Source organism: Hyperolius riggenbachi, chromosome 8 (assembly GCF_040937935.1).
Source record: "Hyperolius riggenbachi isolate aHypRig1 chromosome 8, aHypRig1.pri, whole genome shotgun sequence".
NCBI classification, from domain to species: Eukaryota; Metazoa; Chordata; class Amphibia; order Anura; family Hyperoliidae; genus Hyperolius; species Hyperolius riggenbachi.
The window spans coordinates 300,214,668-300,238,416 of NC_090653.1; the positions used below are offsets into that span (position 1 = coordinate 300,214,668).

The following is a 23,749-nucleotide window of genomic DNA, read 5'->3' on the forward strand; positions in this document are numbered from 1 at the left end:
CCAGATCAGGGGCGTAGCAATAGGGGGTGCAGCGGTAGCGACCGCATCAGGGCCCTTGGGCCAGAGGGGCCCCGAGGGGCCCTCCCACAACTACAGTATTAGCTCCCTATTGGTACTGTGCTCATAATAATCACTTCTATAGATACTTTTAATATTGGTAATCATTAACAAACTGTTCCCCATCCCCTTCTTGCACCTCTGACACTGTAGTTGCCATTGGCAGGTTTTGGTGCGCCGTATCAATTGTTATGTATAGAGTGCTTGGGGGCCCCATGTAAAACTTGCATCGGGGCCCACAGCTCCTTAGCTACGCCACTGGGCCAGATGTTCGGCATGTTCGGCCCGAACGCCGAACTCAATGGAAGTCAATGGGACCCCCGAACATGCCCATTTTGGGGTCGCAGGCATAAGGGGGGAGCATGCCCCGATCGCGGGGGGGTCGGAAATTCCCCCTACCCCCTCCGCTAGCGCTCCCCCCTCTGCCCGCTTCCCCATAAAAAAAGTTTAAGGCAAGGTAAATAGTACCTGGTGGCTGGCACTGGCAGTGGAGTGAGGAGGAGGAGGAGTCCGAGTAGCAGAGTGACGCGTTGAGGCCGGGCAGCGGGCGGTTCAGCGGTAGTACCCTTGTGGTACTTCCGCCCTTTCTCTGACCTCACGTCCTCTACGTGATGACGCATACGAGGGTACGCGTGATGCGTACCCTCGTATGCAGAGGACGTGAGGTCAGAGAAAGGGCGGAAGTACCACAAGGGTACTACCGCTGAACCGCCCGCTGCCCGGCCTCAACGCGTCACTCTGCTACTCGGACTCCTCCTCCTCCTCACTCCACTGCCAGTGCCAGCCACCAGGTACTATTTACCTTGCCTTAAACTTTTTTTATGGGGAAGCGGGCAGAGGGGGGAGCGCTAGCGGAGGGGGTGGGGGGAATTTCCGACCCCCCCGCGATCGGGGCATGCTCCCCCCTTATGCCTGCGACCCCATAGGGGGGCCGTATTGCGGCATGTTCGGGCGAACAGGGCCCTGTTCGGCCAAACAGGGGCCCTGTTCGGCCCTGTTCGGCGGGCATTGAAAAGTTCGGGCGAACCCGAACTAAAAAGGCCGAACACCATCAGGTGTTCGGCCGAACTCGAACATTACCCGAACAGGGTGATGTTCTGCAGAACCCGAACAGTGGCGAACACTGTTCGCCCAACACTACAGGGCACCTTCCTAGGTCTTGTGGAGTCTGCCCTGGAGTCTGGACAAAATCTGTTTTGGAGACACAAGGGGGGATCGAAGCAATATTCAGCAGGTGTATTTTTCCCCCTTTCAATAGTTTTTATTGAGCAAAGAATGTAATTATGAAACAAAGTTATCATCACCTACTTGATAAGGGACCTTATCAAGTAGCTGAGTAATCATTTTCCTATTTTTCATGTTAAATATCAGAGGCAAAAGCTTTAATTCATTGTGTGTAGATTTTCGTTATGTTGGAATGTTTCATTTGCAAAGGTGAATCTCTGCTTCAATATTACGCTGTTCTTTGCATATCAGACTGCAGAGTTACCGTATATGAAAAGCTTTGGGTGTCAGGTTTCACACACAATTACAAACAACATACATTTCCTCTGCTCTCATGCAGACAGCTCAGTCAGAGACACAGGCAGCTGCCAGCGAGAGCTTTCTCACACACGGGGTTAACAGATGTAGTGTGAGGGAATCCCCCCTCCCCTCATGGTTAAGTAGTCCGTCAGATTTGTGTTAAAGGACTTTGACAACAGTAAACAAACAGATAAGCATTGACATGTATACACTCGTACTTAAAGAGGAACTCCAGTGAAAATAATGTAATAAAAAAGTGCTTCATTTTTACAATAATATTGCCCATTGTAAAATCTTTTAAATCCCTTATTTACATTCTGACATTTATCACATGGTGACATTTTTACTGCTGGAAGGTGATGTAGCTGCTGCATGCTTTTTTGGCAGTTGGAAACAGCTGTAAACAGCTATTTCCCACAATGCAGCAAGGTTCAAAGACAGGAAACTGCCGGACCATGGTCCTGACATCACACTGTGGGAGGGGTTTCACCACAATATCAGTCATACAGCGCCCCCTGATGATGCGTTTGTGAAAAGGAATAGATTTCTCATGTAAAAGGGGGTATAAGCTACTGATTGGGATAAAGTTCAATTCTTGGTTGGAGTTTCTCTTTAAGAGCACTTCCCAAACTATTTCTATCTCAATTGAAAATAACATGTTAATGGATAGTGTTCAGATTGTGTCCTGTAATCTTCTCTCTGTATAGCTACAAACATCCCATATTATGCCTGATACACATGATGAGATTTCCTGGCAGATTTACTGCCAGATCAATTCTTTCCAACATGTCCGGTCTGATTTCCGATAGATTTTCTCATCGATTTTCCATAGAAGTGAACGGAAAATTGATCGGGGAAAGAATTGATCTGGCAGTAAATCTGACAGAAATCTCATTGTGTGTACCAGGCATTAGACCTGGCAATTCAGAGGGAGAGTAAGAGCGCAGGTAAAGGGGGGTCTTTTGTAAGGCCCGGTTCACACTTGCGGTTTTGCAAAAACCGCACCGGATGTCCGGACCGCACCGGAGCCGGATCGGACCTGAACCGTACGGTTCCTGTCCGGATCCGGTCCGGTTGCATACGGTTTCCGTGCGGTATGAACACGGTTGCGGTCCGGATCCGGATTCTTAAAGAGATAACAACCTGTATAAAAACAAAAAAAAATGTTGGGGTCTGGGAGGTCAGCAGAAGGGGGGCCTGTGGAATCAGGCCCTCCGCTGTTTAGCACTCACCTCCACCTCCAACATGCTGCCAACATCTCCAGCTCGTGCTGCTCCACTCCAAAATGGTTGCCCATGTGTCCCCAGCAAATATCGCCGCAACAATCCTCATAGGAAGTGGGGTAGAACATCCGGATTTTTTGCCAGTGTGTTGTGCGCTCTCCGGTTCTCATTGGTTTCCATTGGCCGGATGGTGCAGTCCGGCTCCGCCCCGGATACGGCTGCCGGAGGAGCCGGACCAAAAAATAGCGCATGTTGGAACGGACACCGGAGTCCGGATCCGGTCCGGCTCCGGTCCGGACGAAACGGACACATGTGAACCCTGGCATAGACTTACATTGCTATGCCGTGCGTCCGTTTCGTCCGGCCAGCATGCGGTGCGGCTCCGGCACGGCTATTCCGGATAGCCACCGCTAATGTGAACCGGGCCAAAGGCTTCTGAGAAGTATTTCTCATAGGATTAGACTTGTATTTGTTTAGAATGAATTATTCTGAGTGAGTGTTGCAGGGTGACTTTCCAGTCATTGTCTAGTCCAGTCATGGGCAAACTCGGCCCTCCTGCTGTTACGGAACTACAAGTCCCACAATGCATTTGCCTTTATGAGTCATGACTGTGGCTGGCAGACTCCTGCAATACATTGTGGGACTTGTAGTTCCTTAACAGCTGGAGGGCCAAGTTTGCCCATGCCTGGTCTAAACGTGACTCATAGGTGGATGTGGTATTTCTCCTTCTTAGGAGTTTTTCCAATTGCAGATTATAATTTACCAGATGGGTCAGTTGAGGTTGGGATGTCAGGGAGTTTGACTTTCAGTTGGACAGTAGAAGGTGGAGCAGGAGTTTTTTTATGCTTTGAATGATGCCTGTATGTGGTTATTGTTGGTAGTAACAAAATTATTATCTAAACTGCAGTAAAGTAAAGCAACCACAAGATGTCACTGCTATCTAAAGTGATACAATGATCTCGATGGTATTGTGATTTCCTGTATTCCTCTCTGTTCTAAGTAAGCAGCATTTCCTGACCGTGGTGTATGTGTTCTCTCTGCATAGTATTTATGCATAGCTCCCAACAGGGCCGGATTTGTACTCTTTACCGCCCTAGGCCACTGTCACCAGCCGCCCCCCTTCAGTATAGGTAGCGAGATGGCCGCTCCCCCGTTTCCTCCAGTATAGGTAGACAGATGACTCCCTTAATGCCTCCTTTTCCCACCCACCCCCCCTTTCAGTATAGGTAGCCAGCTCACCTTCACACTGCAGCAGCCATCAGTGTCACTCATTTCTCTGCTCCAGTGCAGAAGCTTCCTCTTCCTTTCTGTCTCCAATGCTGCCCAAGTCCATAGCCATTGGCCACAATGCACATGTGCACAGAGAGTAAGGTGGCTGCTGCACAGGCGGCTAGCAGCAGAGTACCGCAATCAGGCGCTAGCCTGATCTCACTGCATTGCAGCATTTGCAAGCTTGAACCAGTTTAGCCTGCTGCTTTGGTGCCCTTGCTCCTGTGGTGCCCTAGGCCATGGCATAGGTGGCCTTGTCCTAAATCCGGCCCTGGCTCCCAACTGTCCCTCTTTGGGAGCCCTGTCCCTCTGTCCCTATTTCCTCCTCCTTTGTGCCTCTTTCAGGACTTTGTCCCTATTTCTATGTAAATATATATATTTCTCTACTAAAAAATGTGTTTGATAGACTCTCAACATTATTTCCATCCTTCAAATTAACATTTTAAAATTAGTAATATATCAATTTAAAGGAAAATGAAGCAGGATAGAAGGACCAGTGTGGTTTGAATTATAAAACAACATATTTTTCTTATGAAATCTTTATGGTATGCGTGACTAGGGTTGTGATGGAGACGTGATCAGGGGTGTGGCGTGGGGCGTTGCTTAAAGAGACACTGAAGCAAAAAAAAAATTATGATATTATGATTTGTATGTGTAGTACAGCTAAGAAATAAAACATTAAGATCAGATATATCAGTCTAATTGTTTCCAGTACAGGAAGAGTTAAGAAACTCCAGTTGTTATCTCTATACAAAAAAGCTATTAAGCTCTACGGCTTTCAAAGTCGTGGAGAGGGCTGTTATCTGACTTTTATTATCTCAACTGTAAGTGAACAAATTTCTTTTTCTCTGCTAGAGGAGAGGTCATTAGTTCACAGACTGCTCTGAAAGAATCATTTTGAATGCTGAGTGTTGTGTAATCTGCACATATTATAGAATGATACAATGTTAGAAAACACACTATATACCTGAAAATAAAAATATGAGAATATTTTCTTTGCTGCTAATCTTCTAGTAATTATTCATAGTACACAACCAATTCATTATATCATTTTTTTTTAGCTTCAGTGTCTCTTTAAATGTCCCTCTTTCTCAACTCAAAAAGTTGGGAGGTATGTTTACGTGTACAGAACACTCTGCTCTATCAGTTAGGGCAACTTTTTATACCGGTTCTCCAGGAGTTTGTTGAACTTGGTAAAACGTTCCCACGCATATCATAGAAACCGGTTAGTGCCAAACGATGACAATTACATATTTATTAGGTATAACTTCACTGAAATCTGAATGAACAAGGAATGAGGCCAGACGTAAGAAACATTTCTCTTTATTGCTGGTACCGATACAGCTTCTTGCCTGTTCCGTTAATGATTTTTGACTTTACAGAAATGAGTAACCGTTGCAGAGGTCGCAGGGTGCAGACGGATCAGACAAGATGGAAGACAACAGGAAGAGCTTGCAGAGCGATCACTAACATCCTTCCAGGAGGATATTCTCAGAGAAGTCCTGCAGGATGCCCTGGAAGCGGTTGCATTGGTTACTGCTGCAGGAATTGTCCGGCCACCACTCCACCCAGGTGCTGGGATCCAGCGGATACTCATACCTGAAATAAAAGAGTCACCGTTGTAGCGCAAGTGTGTAAATTGTGCCAATTCGCTGTGTACGCCATCTCTTCATAGCACTAGATACACCCTTAGTCTATTCACACTAAATCATACACGTCAAACTCCGGCCCGCGGGCCAAAACAGGCCCTCAAAGCCATTCAATTTGGCTCTCAAGTGGTTTTCCTTCTTTGCATTATGTTTGGCCCATTCAAGACCACCAGGGAAGCTATATTGGAGGTGATGCTCTAGATCACCAGGGAAGGCATTTGGGGGAGGGAGGGGGAAGCACTAAACACCAGGGAACTGTATCGGCTAGGGAAAGGGGCCACCTGAGAACTGTATAAGGGAGGCCACTAGATATTGAGGTTGGCCCGCGACTAGGTCCCAGTGTACAATTTTGTCCCACTTTGTATTTGCGTTTGACACCGCTGACCTAGACCAATTGGAAGCAGATCGGTCACAAAGCAGGTGATTGGAGCGCATGGCTCAGCAGGCCTCTAATTGACGCCACTGTTGAGTATCAGTAATAATATGGCACACAGGCGGTGAAATGAGCGCCTGGTGCGGGAGTAGTAACTGATCGGCTACATAAGAAGCAAATCGGATACTACCCTCTTTCCCTGTAATTAAGACATCCCCTGAAAGTAAGCCCAAGCAGGAATTTTGAGCATGCTCGAAATATAAGGCCCCCCCCCCCCCCCCCTGAAAGTAAGCCCTAGTGGCCATAAGGGGGAAAAAGTAATGCAACTTGTTATTACTGGAGCCCATGGCCCCGCCCACGAGACCATTAGCTCCAGTAGAAATACAAGTTGTCATACTTCTTCCCCATAGACTGAAGCTAAGGGACACAGTGGCATGGAGCTGGGGGTAAGAGGAGGATGCCGGGGGACATCAGAGGACATGAGGGACAGCGGAAGACGCAGGACGAGGACAGGGGATATGAGGACACAGGTACAGAGGGAGACGCCTGGAGGACGCTAAAGGTACAAGGTGGACACAGGGGCACACAAGAGGTGGATCCAGCAGAGGTAGAGGTGACACAGTGGGTAAAGCAGGAGGACACAGCCCAGGAACTTGTGTGTTCATAGAAATATAAGACATCCCCTGAAAATAAGCCCTAGCACATCTTTTGGTGAAAAAAATAATATAAGACACTGTCTTATTTTCTGGGCAACACAGTGTATAGTTTTGTATTAGAGCAGCTGATCGTCTACAGATAGTGGGAGCACAAGGGAGAGGTTAGGGTTAAAGGAGAACGGTAGAGAGAGGTGTATGGAGGCTGCCATATTTATTTCCTTTTAAGCAATACCAGTTACCTGGCAACCCTGCTGATCCTCTGCCTCTAATACTTTCAGCCATAGACCCTGAACAAGCATGCAGCAGATCAGGTGATTCTGACCTTAAAGAGAACCAGAGATGAAGCACCCTCTTGTATTTTACCTTATAAATCAGTGGGAACATGACAGTAAACACCTAATCTGCCCTTTGTTTCATTGTTCTCTGTGTAATCTGACTGTTATCACCTCTGATAAGAATCCCCGACTGAGCAGTCAGGCTGCTCAGTCTAGCTTTGCTACAGAAAGATTATAGCTGAGTCTGTCTTCTGTGGTGTTATTTCAAGCCCAAGCCTGCCCCCTTGTAGCTCTGCTATAACGACTCCGCTGTAATTATTCCCTGCAAAGCCAGACTGAATGCTCAGTCCGGGATTCTTATCACAGCTGATAACAGACACTTTTAGCAGTGAGGATGAAACAGAGAGCATGGTAAGTGTTTTCTCTAATGTTCTTACTGATATACATGGTAAAATACACAAGGGTGCTTCGTCTCTGGTTCCCTTTAATGTCAGATCTGACAAGATTAGCTGCATGCTTGTTTCTGGTGTGATTCTGACACCACTGCAGCCAAATAGACCAGCAGGGCTGCCAGGCAACTGGTATTGTTTAGAAGGAAATAAATATGGCAGCCTCCATATCCCTCTCACTTCAGTTGCCCTTTAAAGTGAGATAAATCTGACATAACATTTAATAAAAATGTGTTTTCCTGCTTTTTATTACCTATACAGTTATCATATTTGCTTTTGTGAAAAGTAATAGTGTCTGTCTTTAAATACAAATTCCCAAAGTACAGTTTATCTTCTTTGAAAGCTGCCATTGCATTTTATTGCCTAGCTGCTGTATTTATATATTAAAATCTAACTAGAGATCACTTCTCAGCTGCACACATACTAGAAGCAGAGAGAGCTCAGTGTCTGCACTTTACTAAATGTATCTGACAAAGGGCTGTAAACATTACAAAACAAAAGATAATGTTACCACCTCTTCGGATGTAGCCAGAAGCTGCCCACTGAAGCAAAGAGCTTTCCACTGAAGAACAAAGTGCTGTGTTTAACTGTTTGAATGTTGTTCTGCTACAATTTTTTCATGATAGTAGATGTAGATTGTATGCTGTAAATAATCTCTAAGAGCAAAGACAAAATGCTGGGTTTCTAACCACTTTAAAGGACTTACAAGGTGACAGTTTAAAAAAAAAAAAAAGTTCAGTACCTGTCTTTACTCTGTATGCACAGAGGACGCCATCCGCGCCGGGTCCCCCACTCTTTGCCCGACCCCCGGTCGGCTCCCGACCCCACCGCCCGGTTCGGGCTCTCATGTCACAGGTAAAATGGCCGCCGGAGCTTGCCGCGGCTGCGAAGTCCACATAGACGCGAGTGTGGCTGCGCAGCTCTAGGGCCTCCCCCCGATCTACGCACAGGAGACAGCCTGTAGTGTCACTAGTGAGGACTCGGCGGGAGGAGCCCGAGAGCTGCACAGCCGAACTCGCGTCTATGCGTACTGCCCAGCTGCGGCAAACTCCGTGTCAGGCAAAGAGCGGAGGACCCGGCGGAATTGAACGGAGAGCGCAGATGGCGTCCTCCGTGCATACAGAATAAAGACAGGTACTAAACTTTTTTTTACAACTGTCACCTCGTAAGTCCTTTAAAGAGAACCAGAGATGAAGCATCCTCATGTATTTCACCATATATATCAGTGGGAACATTAGAGAAAAACACCTACCCTGCTCTCTGCTTCGTCCTTCACTGCTCAGCCTGCTTGTTATCAGCCCTGATAAAATCCCCCACTGAGCATTCAGTCTGGCTTTGCTATAATGACTCAGCTATAATGATTCCTGAGCAGATCCACAAGGGGGCAGGCTTGGACTTGAAAAGACAGCACAGAGCAAAGCCAGACTAAATGCTCAGTGGGGGATTTTATCAGGGCTGATTAGAAGCAAGCTGTGCAGTGCAGAATGAAACAGAGAGCAGGGTGTTTTCTCGAATGTTTCCACTGATATATATGGTAAAATACATGAGGATGCTTCGTCTCTGGTTCCCTTTAAGTATTAGAAGGGGGGATTAGGTTTTGGCATCAGGTGGGTGGGGGGGTTGGTTTAGGAGTTAGGTGGGTGGGGGGGGGATTAGGTTTAGGTATTAGGTGGGGGGGGGTTAGGTGCTAGGAGGGGGGATTAGGTTTAGGCATTAGGTGAGAGAGGAGAGGGGTTTGAAGTGAGAATGGACTCCGGATTGGTATTTTTACAATCGGCAACTCCTGTGCACCCAACTCATGCAGCAGGGGTGCTATATGTACTTGACTGGTCACATATTTGCTACCAAAAGTCCACTGCATTGACTGCTATACTTAGGTGTGAAGGCGTGCCTTTCTCATGGATAAATGGCATTCTCACTGATAAATGGCAACAAGTCCTCTGTATGGAAAAAAATTCTGCATGATAAGTTTGGCTTTGCAGAAATTTGAAGGAAAAACTCAGACATGTTGAAAAACGTAGGTTTATGCCGCCACCCTAGTTAAGCAGTGGCTCTAGTGTGAACCAAAACCTTATTCTTTCAATGTTTTACAGAATGCAAGTCCCAACCGTAGCTACTCACTGTATGTCTCGTCCTACTCGGATCTGGATGCCATCTTTGCCCATCATGAGGTAGTGCTTTCCGACTTCCAGATCCAAGCTAGTGCAAGTCTTCTTCTTCAGGAAACGGATCTCTTTCACCCTAGCGAGCGCCGAATCTACGTGTGAGGAGATAAAACAGCAGCAGCATTACTCAGACGCCAACTTTATGAGGGATTTATTAGCAGGACAGACACTTGGCCAGTGTGGAGCTCGGGGGAAACCCGTTTTATCACCAATCTTAAATCTTGATTCAAGTCTAATATCTGAAGGTGCAAGAGGAAAAAAAATCTAGTGAATTTGAAAAACTGATACCGTATATAGTCCTGGTATAAACCAAGATTTTTTGCTCCTTAAAGGGAACCCGAATTGAGAATGACATGGAGGCTGCCATATTTATTTCCCTTTAAACAATACAAGTTTCCTGGCTGTCCCCCTGATCCTGTGTCTCTGATGCTTGTAACCATAGGCCCTGAAAAAGCATACAGCAGATCAGATGCGCAGACTTAAAGAGAACCAGAGATGAAGCACCCTCATGTATTTTACCATATATAATCAATGGGAACATGACAGTAAACACCTACCCTGCTCTCTGTTTCATTCTTCTCTGCTAAATCTGCCTGTAATCAGCTCTGATAAAAAATCCCCAACTGAGCATTCAGTCTAGCTTTGCCCCACATGATTATAGCTGAGTCAGTTTTCTGTGATGTCTTTTCAAGCCCAAGCCTGCCCCCTTGTGGCTGTGATTTCCTGCTATGTATCCTTCTAGCAGGAAATCAGATCCAAAAGGGGGTAGGCTTGGGCTTGAAAAGACATCACAGAAGACTGACTCAGCTATAATCATGTGAGGCAAAGCTAGACTGAATGCTCAGTGGGGGATCTTATCAGAGCTGATAACAGGCACACTGAGCAGAGAAGAATGAAACAAAGAGCAGGGTAGGTGTTTACTGTCATGTTCCCATTGATATATATGGCAAAATACATGAGGGTGCTTTGTCTCTGCTCTGGCTCTCTTTAAGTCTGGCTAGATTAGCTTCATGCTTGTTTCAGGGTTGTGGCTCAGACAATACTGACGCTAGATCAGCAAGATGCCAGGCAATTGGTATTCTTTAAAAGGAAGTAAATATAGCAGTATATATACAGTGCTGCCCATAATTATTCATACAACTGGCAAATTTTACTTTTATTCAACCAGCAAGTAATTTTTTGACGGGAAATTACATAGGTGTCCCCCAAAAGATAATAAGACGATGTACAAGAGGCACTATTGTGGAAAAATAACATTTCTCAGCTTTTATTTACATTTGAGCAAAAAGCGTCCAGTCCAAAATTATTCATACCCTTCACAAACTGTCACAGTGTGTGGGAAAATTCAAAGTTCTATACCATTCCAAATAGTCCAAGCTGTTCTAAAGCATCCTAATTACCCTGATTAATTGGGAACAGCTGTTTTATTCAACTCAACAGGTGAAAAACAGCAGCTCTCTGCAGTTGGTTTGTGGACAGTCAGGCAGCAAAATTACTTGCTGGTTGAATGAAAGTAACTTTAAAGAGACTCTGAAGCCTAAAAAAAAACAGTTTTTACTTCAGATTCTTCTTTGGCATGAATGCCCTACCTGAAACGAGGCATCCCCGCAGCTGAACTCACAATCAAAACCCCCAAAATCCCAGGTCCAAAATCTGCCCGGGGGAGGCAGAGCTTTGGGCTGTAGCTCTGCCTCCAGTCCAATCAATCTGCGCAGACCGCCTCCCCTCCCCGCCCCTCTCAGTGAAAGAAGATTGAGGCGGAGATCTGCGCAGATTGGCTGGAGAGGAGGCAGAGCTACAACCCAAAAGCTCCGCCTCTACACAGAAGTGATCCTAAAATCTTCCCCCCCCGGGGGTATTAGTTGAGAGTTCAGCCGCAGGGATGCAGCGTTTCAGGTAGGGCAATAATGCTAAAGAAGAATCTGAAGTAAAAATGTTTTCTTTTTGTTTGTTTTTTTGAGACATCATTGTCTCTTTAAGTCAAAATTTGCCAGGGGTATGAATAATTATGGGCAGCACTGTGTATAATATATATATATATATATCCCCCTTACTTCGAGTTCACATCAACCTCCTTGGGGGTAAGCCCGAGCTCAGCTCGAGCTATGCCGCGCAGGAGGTTTTCTCAGGCCCTGCTGGGCCGATTTGCATCATATTTTTTTTCCTTCCCGACTCAAGCACAGCCGCAGTAGTGGCTCTCGGCTCAGAAATAGGCGGAACTAGCCGATCTCAGTCACGTCCACTCTACTGCGCAGGTGCACGTCTCCTGCACGTCTCCTGTGCCTGCGCAGTAGAGCGGACCCGACAGAGATCGGCTATTTCCATCTATTTATTGATATATTGATGATGAAGCCTTCTATAACAAGATAGACCATGAATTTGGGCAAAAGGCAGGGCAATTCTTCATTGATGCTCCGAGTATCCAATTGAAATCACCCTCTAAATTTCTTGTCAGTTTTCGTATATATATATATATATATATATATATATATATATATATATATATACTCACCCACACCTTCTTATTATTTCAAAATAAGTACTACTTACAGAAGCGGGGCTGTGCTGTGGGTACGTCACGTGTGCCCTCTTATGAGAACTTGTTTTTGGGGTGGTGGGAGGACACAATCATGTTTCCCACAGAGTTGGCCGGTTTTACCTCCCATATTTTATTTTTGGGGAGGTTCATAGATGACATCTTAATTGTGTAGGATGGACCTAGGGATTTTTTAATGATTGTGAGACATTTCAATAACTCCGCCTACAGTGGAGTGTTACCTTACGTTAAAGCAGGATTGTCAGCTACAAAATCAAATGCCATTTACCCACTGCTCTATGCATTATATAACCTGACTCTGCATTGCAAGTATTCCAATATAATCATAAATGTTTCTGCTGTAATGATTCTTATCTCAGTCAGCCTGGCTCTATTCTGGTACATTGCTGGGGAGAGGGAAGCCTGTTATCTCCCCTCCCATATTCATGTTCCTCACTGATTGGCTGAGGGCAGTTCAGTGTGACAGGCTGAGGTGGGAAATACACCTCTCCCCTCTGCAGAAGCTGCTGAAATATAAACTAGGCTTTGCTCACATGCGTTTACAAAGCAAGCTAGATATGACAGTGTAGTTTCTAGGAGGAAAAAAAGAGTAAGGGAGGAAATTACATCAGGATTTGGCTTCAGTCAGAGGTAGTAAAGATGGAAAATGCCTGGAACAGTTTTTTCTTTATTTACTATATAAACGTCACTGAAATCAAAAAGTGGACAGTACAATACATGTTTTTTAAGTAGAACAAGTATTTATCTACTTATATATGTGATTTTTTTCCCATTGGGATAATACGGCTATTCCTGCTGCTTTAACAAAGGGTAACAGCTACTATTTTTACATTGAAACGAATATATCAAGATTCCCCACCGTACTTACCCAACACCTGAACATATGCACAGAATTTATCCAGACAGGTCGGCTCTATGCCTCAGAAGTGGCAACCAAGAAAATGATGATCGTAATTACGACTACACAAAATTTTGCATAAATTTGGACATTCAATTGATTTAGTGTAATCCATTTGTAACGTTGCATCATTTTTGCTTAATTGTGTGCCGATTTTAACTGTTAATAGCAAAACCCCAAACCAAGAGTAAGACTTCACAAAATGCCTGGGTTATTTTTCGGGAGGGCAGGGGGTGGTTTTTCTTTCAAAATCATTGAGGAGTCTCCTGACAAATACTTTCTGTACTTGGTGACCACTGTGTTGGGAGTATTCTTCTACAAACATCTCTTTATCACCACTATTCTCACCTTTGAAGATGTCCAAGATTTTCGCTGCGTATTTCACGAAATCGCCATCCTTGTCATCCAAACTGGTAATCTGGACCTTACATGCTGCATGGGAAAGAACATTACTGAATTATTTTATAGAATGATGGCTGATGCGAAGCAAGACAGATGAAGTAGGGGAAAGAGAGAGAGAGACACAAACCACCAATTAAAGTCTGGCTCAAAAATCTTTGACAGTGTCAGCACCCCAATCCTACTCTACAGAAGTGAAGTATAGCGCCCCATCACCTACCCAGATCAATCAAAATGGAAATCTAGCCTGAAAGAAATATTCCACCTGGAATACAGCAACACCTCCTCAATGTTCATCGGGCAACCTCAAACATTGTCTGCCGAGCTGAGCTGGGTAGATTCCCATTACTGCTTGAGAAAAACAAGTGTGTTGTCCTACTGGGCCCACCTACAGAGCAGCAGCCCCGACTCACCCCACTACAAAGCCATGCTGCATAATGAAGACGTAGACCAAGAAAAGCCAGAAGCCACATCCACAGGACCTAACAAAGACCCAGACAAAACACACCACAGCCAAGAGCAAAGAGGACTATGTGGATAAATGGAGGAGTAAAATAAAACACAGCTAACCATACACCAGTCCCTACAAAGAGAATATAAAATGGCCCCATACTTGGAACATCTCCAAAATGCTCAAGAGAGGCAATTCCTGAGTGTCTACAGACTGAGAGCTCTCACAGCCTGGAGTCTGGGACACACAGACAGACGTACAAACCCAGAGAGGAGAGATTGTGCCAACACTGAGAGCAGAAGACTCTTGAGGACGAGAATCACTTCCTGCTGCACTGCCCCAAATATACTGCAACCGGGGAAACCTCCTTAACCTCCTTTAGTGGTAACCACGAGCTACACTCGGGTTGGATAACCGCAGCTCAGAGCAGTAACCCCGAGCTATTGCTAGGCGCCGGGAGGTCCATGCAGAGCTTTGCACACAGCGGGGGATTTCACTCACCTACCGGGGGGATCCAGACGCTTGCAGCCATTCCTCTTCCTGTCCACGGTGGCTCTGCATCCCCCTGGTGAGATTGCTGACTGTCTTCATGACAACAGCCGGCAATCTCACTATAGGGTTACAGCTCCCCCCATAGGACGGACGGAGAACTGCAGCGCTGGATCCCAGGTGAGTAAGTGCTGGGCTGCTCCAGGCTCTCTCCTGGAATTATTTTTTTTCTTGCTTGTAGACCCTAAAATCAGGCACGAATTATACCACCAGGGGGGTTAAAGAAACTGCTGGGCAGGTGGATACTTAAGGCAGCCATACACTGGTCGATGTGCCATCAGATCGACCAGCTGACAGATCCCTATCTGATCGAATCTGATCAGATAGGGATCGTATGGCTGCCTTTACTGCAAACAGATTGTGAATCGATTTCAGCCTGAAACCGATCACAATCTGTTCAGCTGCTCCTGCCGCCTGTCCCCCCCCCCCCCCCCCCCGTATACATTACCTGATGCTGGCTCCGGGTCCTCTTCTCCGCATCTTCTAAGCGCTGCACCCGCTCCATCCCGGCGCTTCCTGTGTCACTCCGTGACCAGGAAGTTCAAATAGAGCGCCCTCTATTTGAACTTCCTGGGTCACTGCAGTGACACAGGAAGTGCCGGGATGGAGCGGGTGCAGCGCTGAGAAGATGCGGAGAAGACGCCCGGGAGCCCGCATCAGGTAATGTATTTTTCATCGGATCGGCCGCCGCTAGCGACGCGCACTTTAACCGCGGGCGATCGAGGGTAATTTCCCGCACGGCGCGATCGACGGACCGATCCGATTTCGGGAGGAAATCGGATCGTCAGCGGCGTTTACCGCGAACGATTGGCAGCAGATTCGATCCCAGGATCGAATCTGCTTTCGAAACGGCCGGGAATCGGGCCAGTGTATGGCCACCTTAAGAGAGATGTGCAGTAAATAGACAGTAGATACAAAGATGTAGATGGTAGATAGATAGATAGATAGATAGATAGATAGATAGATAGATATACAGTAGATAGGTAGATATACAGACAGATAGATAGGCAGTGCATGAATAGAAACAGATAGGCAGACAGACAGCAGATAGACTGTCTGTCTGTCTGTCTGTTAAGCATCGGACAAACCCCTGATTTAGGCCGGCAGAGGCTTCCCGATAGCGACTGACTCAGCCGACAATCATGCGTGTTCACCCTTCGACGCCCAACTCGTTAGCGATCTGCTGGACGGATCTACTTAATCCCAGCCACGCTGATCCCCCAGCCGATCCTATTGTTCATGCTGATCCCACGCCAGCCGTGTGATGTCACATATGTACCGCTTATTGTCCACCCGCCCCTCCCTCCCCCCCTGCATAGCAACACAGGGTGCCATCAGCGATGCCGCTCCCGACAGGTGACATCAGTTGGGCATGTGCACGAGTCCTTAAAGGGGAACTGAAGAGAGAGGTATATGGAGGCTGTCATGTTTATTTCCTTTTAGACAATACCAGTTGCCTGGCAGCCCTGCTGATCCTCTGCCTCTATTACTATTAGCCATAGCCCCTGAACAAGCATGCAGCAGATCAGGTGTTTCAGTGGTTCAGACTTATAAGTCTGATCGGACAAGACTAGCTGCATGCTTGTTTCTGGTCTTAATCAGATACTACTGCAGAGAAATAGACCAGCAGGGCTGCCAGGTAACTGGTATTGATTAAAAGGAAATAAACATGACAGCCTCCATATACCTCTCTCTTCAGTTCCCCTTTAATGCTCATACACACGTCCAACTTAATGCACAACCAACCACACAACAAGTTTACCTGACAAGTGCGTACACACACGCCAACCAACTAAACAATTAACTCACTACTATGCAAGCGAAACGACAAACTGCACAACATGTCCGCATTCAAAATCAACAAAGTTTTTTAAAAGACTTGTACACACGTTCCAACCTGCCTGATACTTGGGCAGATTGAATCACCGGTTGGATCTGGCAAACAACCTGCTATCAGTTGGTCATCTGGTTGTTTGCCAGCTGTACACACACCCAACTTATCTTGCAACAGACAAGTTTGGAAGACAGTTGGACAGATTGTTGGTACGTGTGTATGCGTTTTAAAGAGACTCTGTAACAAAATTTTCAGCCTTATTTCTTCTATCCTATAAGTTCTTATACCTGTTCTAATGTGGTCTGGCTTACTGCAGCCTTTTCTAGTTGCACTGTCTCTGTAATATATCTAATTTTCTTTTCTTTGTCAAGCTTTGTCGACCCAGAGAGGAATGCACTGCCTCTGCTGTGATAGGGAGAGGTTATGCACGTTGTTATGTTACTTATCACACTAAAATGATCTATATATTGTTTTTTTTTTCGCCACAAATTAGGCTTTCTTTGGGTGGTAGTTTTTGCTATGAATTATTTTATTTTATATGCATTGTAAAGGCAATAATAAGGAAAAAAAGAAAACAAAATGATTATTTCTCAGTTTTCAGCCATTATAGTTTTAAAATAAAATGTGCTTCGATACATAAAACCCACACGTTTTATTTGCCCATTTGTCCAGGATATTACAACGTTTAAATTGTGTCCCTAGTACAATGTATGGTGATAATATTTTATCTGGAAATAAAGGAGCATTTTTCCATTTAGGGATTTTTAATGCTATTTCACTTATTACAAGACTTTTTTTTTTGCAAAATTAACAGTAGTATACTCTCATGACATCCATATTAGAAAAGTCCCTAAGGTAACTATTTATGTAAAAAAAATTGAATGGTATAATTTTTTTCATTTTTTTTTAACAAGTGTTTTATTTCTGTAACTGTGGGGCAGGGTTGGAAGAGGTTAAAAGTAATCAAATAAAAAAAAAAATAATAAACTTTCTATGTAAAACAGTATAGTGGTATAATTAGGTGTATTTAACTTTTTGACCACAAGATGGTGCTACTGAGATCGTGTTTCTATTAACAGAACACGGAAGTGTGGGGTCAGAGCTTGTGTGACGTTTTCAAGCTCTCGGAAGACATGGAAATGGTGATCGGGATTGAGAATCAAAAGATTCTCACATACTGATCACAGATGGAGGAGGCTCGACGGAAAACAGCGCAGGGATCGTGAACGCGATGGTAACATAGAAGTACGCATATCTACCCCCCTGATCCGAACGTGAAGTTTAACCACTTCCGGATTCTGCAGACGCTTACCTACGCCCCTGCAGTAGATAAGCGTCTGCAGTATGTTTGTTTACCATCGCCGCCACGATCGCCGCACTTCTCCCGTCCGCAATCACCGCTGTCCTGTCCCTCCGTGACCGGCGAATGCTTCCATCCCTGATCACTGAGTCTGCGATGACTCACAGTGTTGATTAACAAAAATCCCCCCCAGAAACAAAATGTAAACATTTAGTTCCATGTTAGATTTACGGAACAAAGAACTCCATAGCACCATCTTGTGGCCAAAAAGTAAAAATACATCCAAAAACAGTCTAATACACTAACCCATAGGGTAATTAAATAGTTTTGTTTTTTTTATATTTTTAACCTCTTCCTCCCCACCCCATAGTTACCAAAATAAAACACTTGTAAAAAAAAATAAAAAAAAAAAATACACCATTAAAAAAAATATATATATATGATGGTTACCCTAGGGAATTTGTTAATATGTATGTCATTACTGTGGATTTTGTAATTAAAGTCTTGGAATAATTATTATAATATAAAAAAACACTAAACGGAAAAATAGACACCTTTATTTCCAAATAAAATATTATCGCCATACTTTGTACTAGGGACACAATTTAAACGTTGTAATAACCGGGACAAATGAGCAAATAAAATGTGTCTGTTTCATCATCAATAGCACAGTTTATTTTTAAACTACAATGGCTAAAAGCTGAGAATGGTGATTTTTTTTTCTTCATTTTTTTCTACTTCTCCTTGCAAAATACATATAAATAAAATAATGGTTAGAAAAAGTACTGCCCAGAGAAAGCCTAGTTTGTCCTGCAAAAAATAATATATACATCATGTCAGTGTGATGAGTAGCAATAAAGTTATTGGCGAATGAAATTGCTCTGGTCCTGAAGGCGAAAAAACCTGTGAACCTGAAGTGGTTAAAGAGGCGTAGATATGCGTACCAGAGATCCTAAAGTGGTTAAAAGCCAGGATCACAGCAGGGAGCAGCGGAAACGGCAAAGAGGGATCCAGGAGATCACAGTGACTCGATTGGTATGTTTTTTATTGTACCAATTGGACAGCACAGATTCTCTAGATAGAACGTTAAAATGTTTATCTATTATCTTAACCTCCTGAGCGTTACGCACGCCGGAGGGTTTGCAGCCGACAGTCTCCAAGTATAATTTTAAGTGATCATATAGCTGTAATAGCTTCAGCTAGCACTAGGCTAGCTAGTAGTGGTGGTCCGGAACCCCTGATTACTTTTGATCCCCCCGATCGCCGCTAAATACCTCCCCGGATCCAGCGATTGGCGCAGCCTCCCTGCACATCTCCGGTCCTCTCTATGGGGAGGATCGAACATGACGTCGGCGACCGGAGATGATCGCTGGATCCAGGCTGGGTAATGTATTTATCGGCGATCGGGGGGATCAAAAGTAATCAGGGGATTCCGAACCACCACTACTAGCTAGCCTAGTGCTAGCTGAAGCTATTATAGGTATGCGATCGCTTACAATTATACTGGGGGACTCCTGGGGATACCGCTAAGGAGGCTAAAGAGAATGTGTACTGAGATATTTTGGCAGATAGATGGTTTGAAAGATAATTTCCAACAGGTCTGATCTTATTTTCGATCGTTTTTCTGATCGATTTCTCATAGAAGTCAATGGAAATTCATAAGAAAAACTATCGGAAAATCGATCAGAAAATCGATCGGACAGTAAATCTGCTGAAAAATCTCATTGTGTATTCCCAGCATAAGGCTCCCTGCACACTGCATTGATTCAGATTTTTAATCGTTTTTTTACATCCGATTCAGATTTTTAATCGTTACTGCATGCTGCGGTTTTTTCCTCTGTTTTTCTATTGATTGCATTCAGGGAAAATCGGAATTACAAATCGGAATCGGAATCGCAAAATGGATTTGCAGTGTGCAGGGAGCCTAAGGGCGCTATATGAGCTGTGAGTTAGGTCAGTGCTATGTCTCAGCGGCTCTGTCTCACCGTACGTGGCGTCGCCCTTGCATGCAAATTCCTTCCTCTGATCAGCTGTTGTCTGTGTGTCCAGTTCGCTCTTCTGGTGGGGGCAGCCTCCTGCAATTGGAAAGAATTATTACCCCTTATAGCTGGAGGCATATTTCTATATTTCTGCACTGTGTACATCCTGGAGGTAAGGCGCATTTACCATCTATACATTTACAGGCGTCTCCTCTGCAGACCTTCACCAGGCTGTCATCAGCGTATGGATTGAAAAACTGGGTGCATGAGCGCTCTGGAAAAACAACACACGGGGTTATACAGCAGACAGCGTTGGAAGTCAGTCAACACAATATTGCAGATCAGGCGAAATTTCCCGTTTTCGTAATTACGACAATACATTTGCAAATACGACACAAAATTCTAATTCGTAATTATCAGAAAATTTGTAATTCATAATTTCATGCTGTAATTTTGCACTAAATCGTAATTTCGTGTTACTCGTAATTTTGTAATTTCTTCTAAAACTAGAAAATCACACAAAATTTTGAAATGACAGGTAACACGAAATCGTAATTGTTACACGAAAAATACTCGTAATTCGGAGTCATGAAAATGATTGTAATAGCAAAAATTTGTGTGAGGTCGAAATTACGCAAAATTTCATTTAACTTTTCGTGATTACGATTTTTCCATTAAAATCGTAATTGTTATTCCGAAAATGATGCAAAATTTTTGCAAAATCGCAATCAGCACATCACTAATAAAAACAATTATGGCAAGCTGAACAAAATGGACATGAGTCAGGGTGACCAATTACTTCTTTTGGTAGTTCAGAGCAACCTATTCTACTTATACACCACCAGAGTGCCAAGTATGGCCCCGTTCTACTTATACACCACCAGAGTACTAAGTATGAACCTATTCTACGTATACTCCACCAGAGTGCCAAGTATGAACCTATTCTACGTATACACCACCAGAGTGCCAAGTATGGCCCTGTTCTACTTATACTCCACCAGAGTGCCAAGTATGAACCTATTCTACGTATACACCACCAGAGTGCCAAGTATGAACCTATTCTACTTATACACCACCAGAGTGCCAAGTATGGCCCTGTTCTACTTATACACCACCAGAGTGCCAAGTATGGCCCTGTTCTACTTATACTCCACTAGAGTGCCAAGTATGAACCTATTCTACTTATACACCACCAGAGTGCCAAGTATGAACCTATTCTACGTATACACCACCAGAGTACCAAGTATGAACCTATTCTATGTATACACCACCAGAGTGCCAAGTATGGCCCTGTCCTACTTACTGTATACACCACCAGAGTGCCAAGTATGAACCTATTCTACTTATACACCACCAGAGTGCCAAGTATGAACCTATTCTACGTACACACCACCAGAGCGCCAATTATGGCCCTGTCCTACTTACTGTATACACCACCAGAGTGCCAAGTATGGCCCTGTTCTACTTATACACCACCAGAGTGCCAAGTATAGCCCTGTTCTACTTATACACCACCAGAGTGCCAAGTATGAACCTATTCTACTTATACACCACCAGAGTGCCAAGTATGAACCTATTCTACTTATACACCACCAGAGTGCCAAGTATGAACCTATTCTACTTATACACCACCAGAGTGCCAAGTATGAACCTATTCTACTTATACACCACCAGAGTGCCAAGTATGAACCTATTCTACTTATACACCACCAGAGTGCCAAGTATGAACCTATTCTACTTATACACCACCAGAGTGCCAAGTATTAACCTAATATACTTATACACCACCAGAGTGCCAAGTATGAACCTATTCTACTTATTGACCTTCAGTGCATACCCCATCATTTAAGACTGCTAACTACGCACCTTCTATGCGCCACAAGGCAAAGCATTATCCTTCTAAGGCAAAGCATTATCTCTAACTGGAAAGACCCTAATCCTCCCCAACCAGACCACATTATAAAACAAGCATATCTCAATCTGGACATGGAATACAGGATTAGAGGGACAAAATAGTCATTAATGGCCAGTAAAATACCCGAGCCAGGGAACTCATGTATGATGTATCAGACATTCACAAAACAAAAAGAATATATGAGAACTGGTATAGCTTTTAGCCTTAACTGTGGTCTAAATAGCTCAAACTGTCTCACTATGACCAAAAGAAGATAGTATTGCTGGGAGTAAATAGTCTTATCTTGTTTTTGTTTTTGTTTTTGGTCCATACAGTTTATGTTTATGTTTAACATGGACTAGTTAGGTCGATGGTTCTCAATGTATATCTAGTTGTACGATAATTCCTACAAATGTGTGTAAACCTTTCTAAGCTTTTGGAAAATTTCAATAAAAATTTGAAGTTTAAAAAAATAAACCTATTCTACTTATACACCACCAGAGAGCCAAGTATGGCTCCATTCTACTTATACACCAGAGTGCCAAGTATGGCCCCGTTCTACTTATACACCAGAGTGCCAAGTATGGCCCCGTTCTACTTATACACCAGAGTGCCAAGTATGGCCCCGTTCTACTTATACACCAGAGTGCCAAGTATGGCCCTGTTCTACTTATACACCACCAGCATGGCAAGTATGGCCCTGTTCTACTTATACACCACCAGAGTGCCAAGTATGGCCCTGTTCTACTTATACTCCACCAGAGTGCCAAGTATGAACCTATTCTACTTATACACCACCAGCATGGCAAGTATGGCCCTGTTCTACTTATACACCACCAGAGTGCCAAGTATGGCTCCATTCTACTTATACACCAGAGTGCCAAGTATGGCCCCATTCTACTTATACACCAGAGTGCCGAGTATGGCCCTGTTCTACTTATACACGACCAGAGTACCAAGTATGAACCTATTCTACGTATACACCACCAGAGTGCCAAGTATGAACCTATTCTACTTATACACCACCAGAGTGCCAAGTATGGCCCTGTTCTACTTATACACCAGAGTGCCAAGTATGACCCTGTACTACTTATACACCAGAGTGCCAAGTATGGCCCCGTTCTACTTATACACGACCAGAGTACCAAGTATGAACCTATTCTACGTATACACCACCAGAGTGCCAAGTATGAACCTATTCTACTTATACACCACCAGAGTGCCAAGTATGGCCCTGTTCTACTTATACACCAGAGTGCCAAGTATGACCCTGTACTACTTATACACCAGAGTGCCAAGTATGGCCCTGTTCTACTTATACACCACCAGAGTGCCAAGTATGGCTCCATTCTACTTATACACCAGAGTGCCAAGTATGGCCCCGTTCTACTTATACACCAGAGTGCCAAGTATGGCCCCGTTCTACTTATACACCAGAGTGCCAAGTATGGCCCTGTTCTACTTATACACCACCAGCATGGCAAGTATGGCCCTGTTCTACTTATACACCACCAGAGTGCCAAGTATGGACCTGTTCTACTTATACACCACCAGAGGTGCCCCACATCTCGCAGAGTTTGGCAAAATTTTACAAATACAAACTAAGGGTACCTCATTTTAAGTGACATCACTTTGGAGAGGGGTGTGTTACTTTACATGTACATCTCCAGTAGGGTCCCTTTTTTCTATATAACATTCAAACATTCCCCAATATGTTAATGGTCTCATTTTATGCATTTCGTGGGTGATTGCTTGTTTCCTCAGGCCAATTCTGATCAAAGTGCTTTACTGTCTGGTTATGATAAGTCTGGTGCCTCTACAGTATTGCCACGGCCTCTGCTCACCAGGGGTTCGGTATTCGTACACTTTCAAGATTCCGGGACTTATCAGGAGGACTTGAAACATCTTTCTCAGCAGCAGGGTGGTGCAGATGAACTCATCCGAGGGAATCTGAGATCAAAGGAAGAAAAAAAAAATCAATTTTACCCAAGGGGACAGCGAGAAGGACGTAGTTTACTGTCAAACCAACCTACCCAATCAAAATCAAGGATGATCTTCCCGTCTTCCACTTTGGATCCCACCACGTACTGATCCACTTGGTTTACCAGCTGCGAACAGGCAAAGACGTCAATATAGAAAGGAAGGTATTACAAATATTCAACAAAGAACAAAAACTGGATCAGCCAATCAGAAATCACATGGACAATCAATGTAGTTTTACAGTAAAACTCCCTAGAAAAAAAAAATA

General features: G+C 44.4%; 1 protein-coding gene across 1 annotated transcript in view; it reads right to left on the reverse strand.

Annotated features, from left to right (window-relative positions):
• Positions 1 to 5,380: 5,380 nt before the first annotated feature.
• Positions 5,381 to 23,749, reverse strand: part of LOC137528017 (complement C5-like) — a 208,381-nt gene continuing 190,012 nt past the window's right edge. Inside the window, exons 35-41 of the mRNA XM_068249238.1 lie at positions 23,535 to 23,609; positions 23,346 to 23,451; positions 19,795 to 19,881; positions 19,614 to 19,703; positions 13,444 to 13,527; positions 9,597 to 9,732; positions 5,381 to 5,672 (exon numbers count right to left, since the gene is read on the reverse strand). Coding sequence (XP_068105339.1) covers positions 5,540 to 5,672; positions 9,597 to 9,732; positions 13,444 to 13,527; positions 19,614 to 19,703; positions 19,795 to 19,881; positions 23,346 to 23,451; positions 23,535 to 23,609 — 711 coding nt within the window. The 3' untranslated portion in view covers positions 5,381 to 5,539. The remainder of the gene's footprint in view (positions 5,673 to 9,596; positions 9,733 to 13,443; positions 13,528 to 19,613; positions 19,704 to 19,794; positions 19,882 to 23,345; positions 23,452 to 23,534; positions 23,610 to 23,749) is intronic.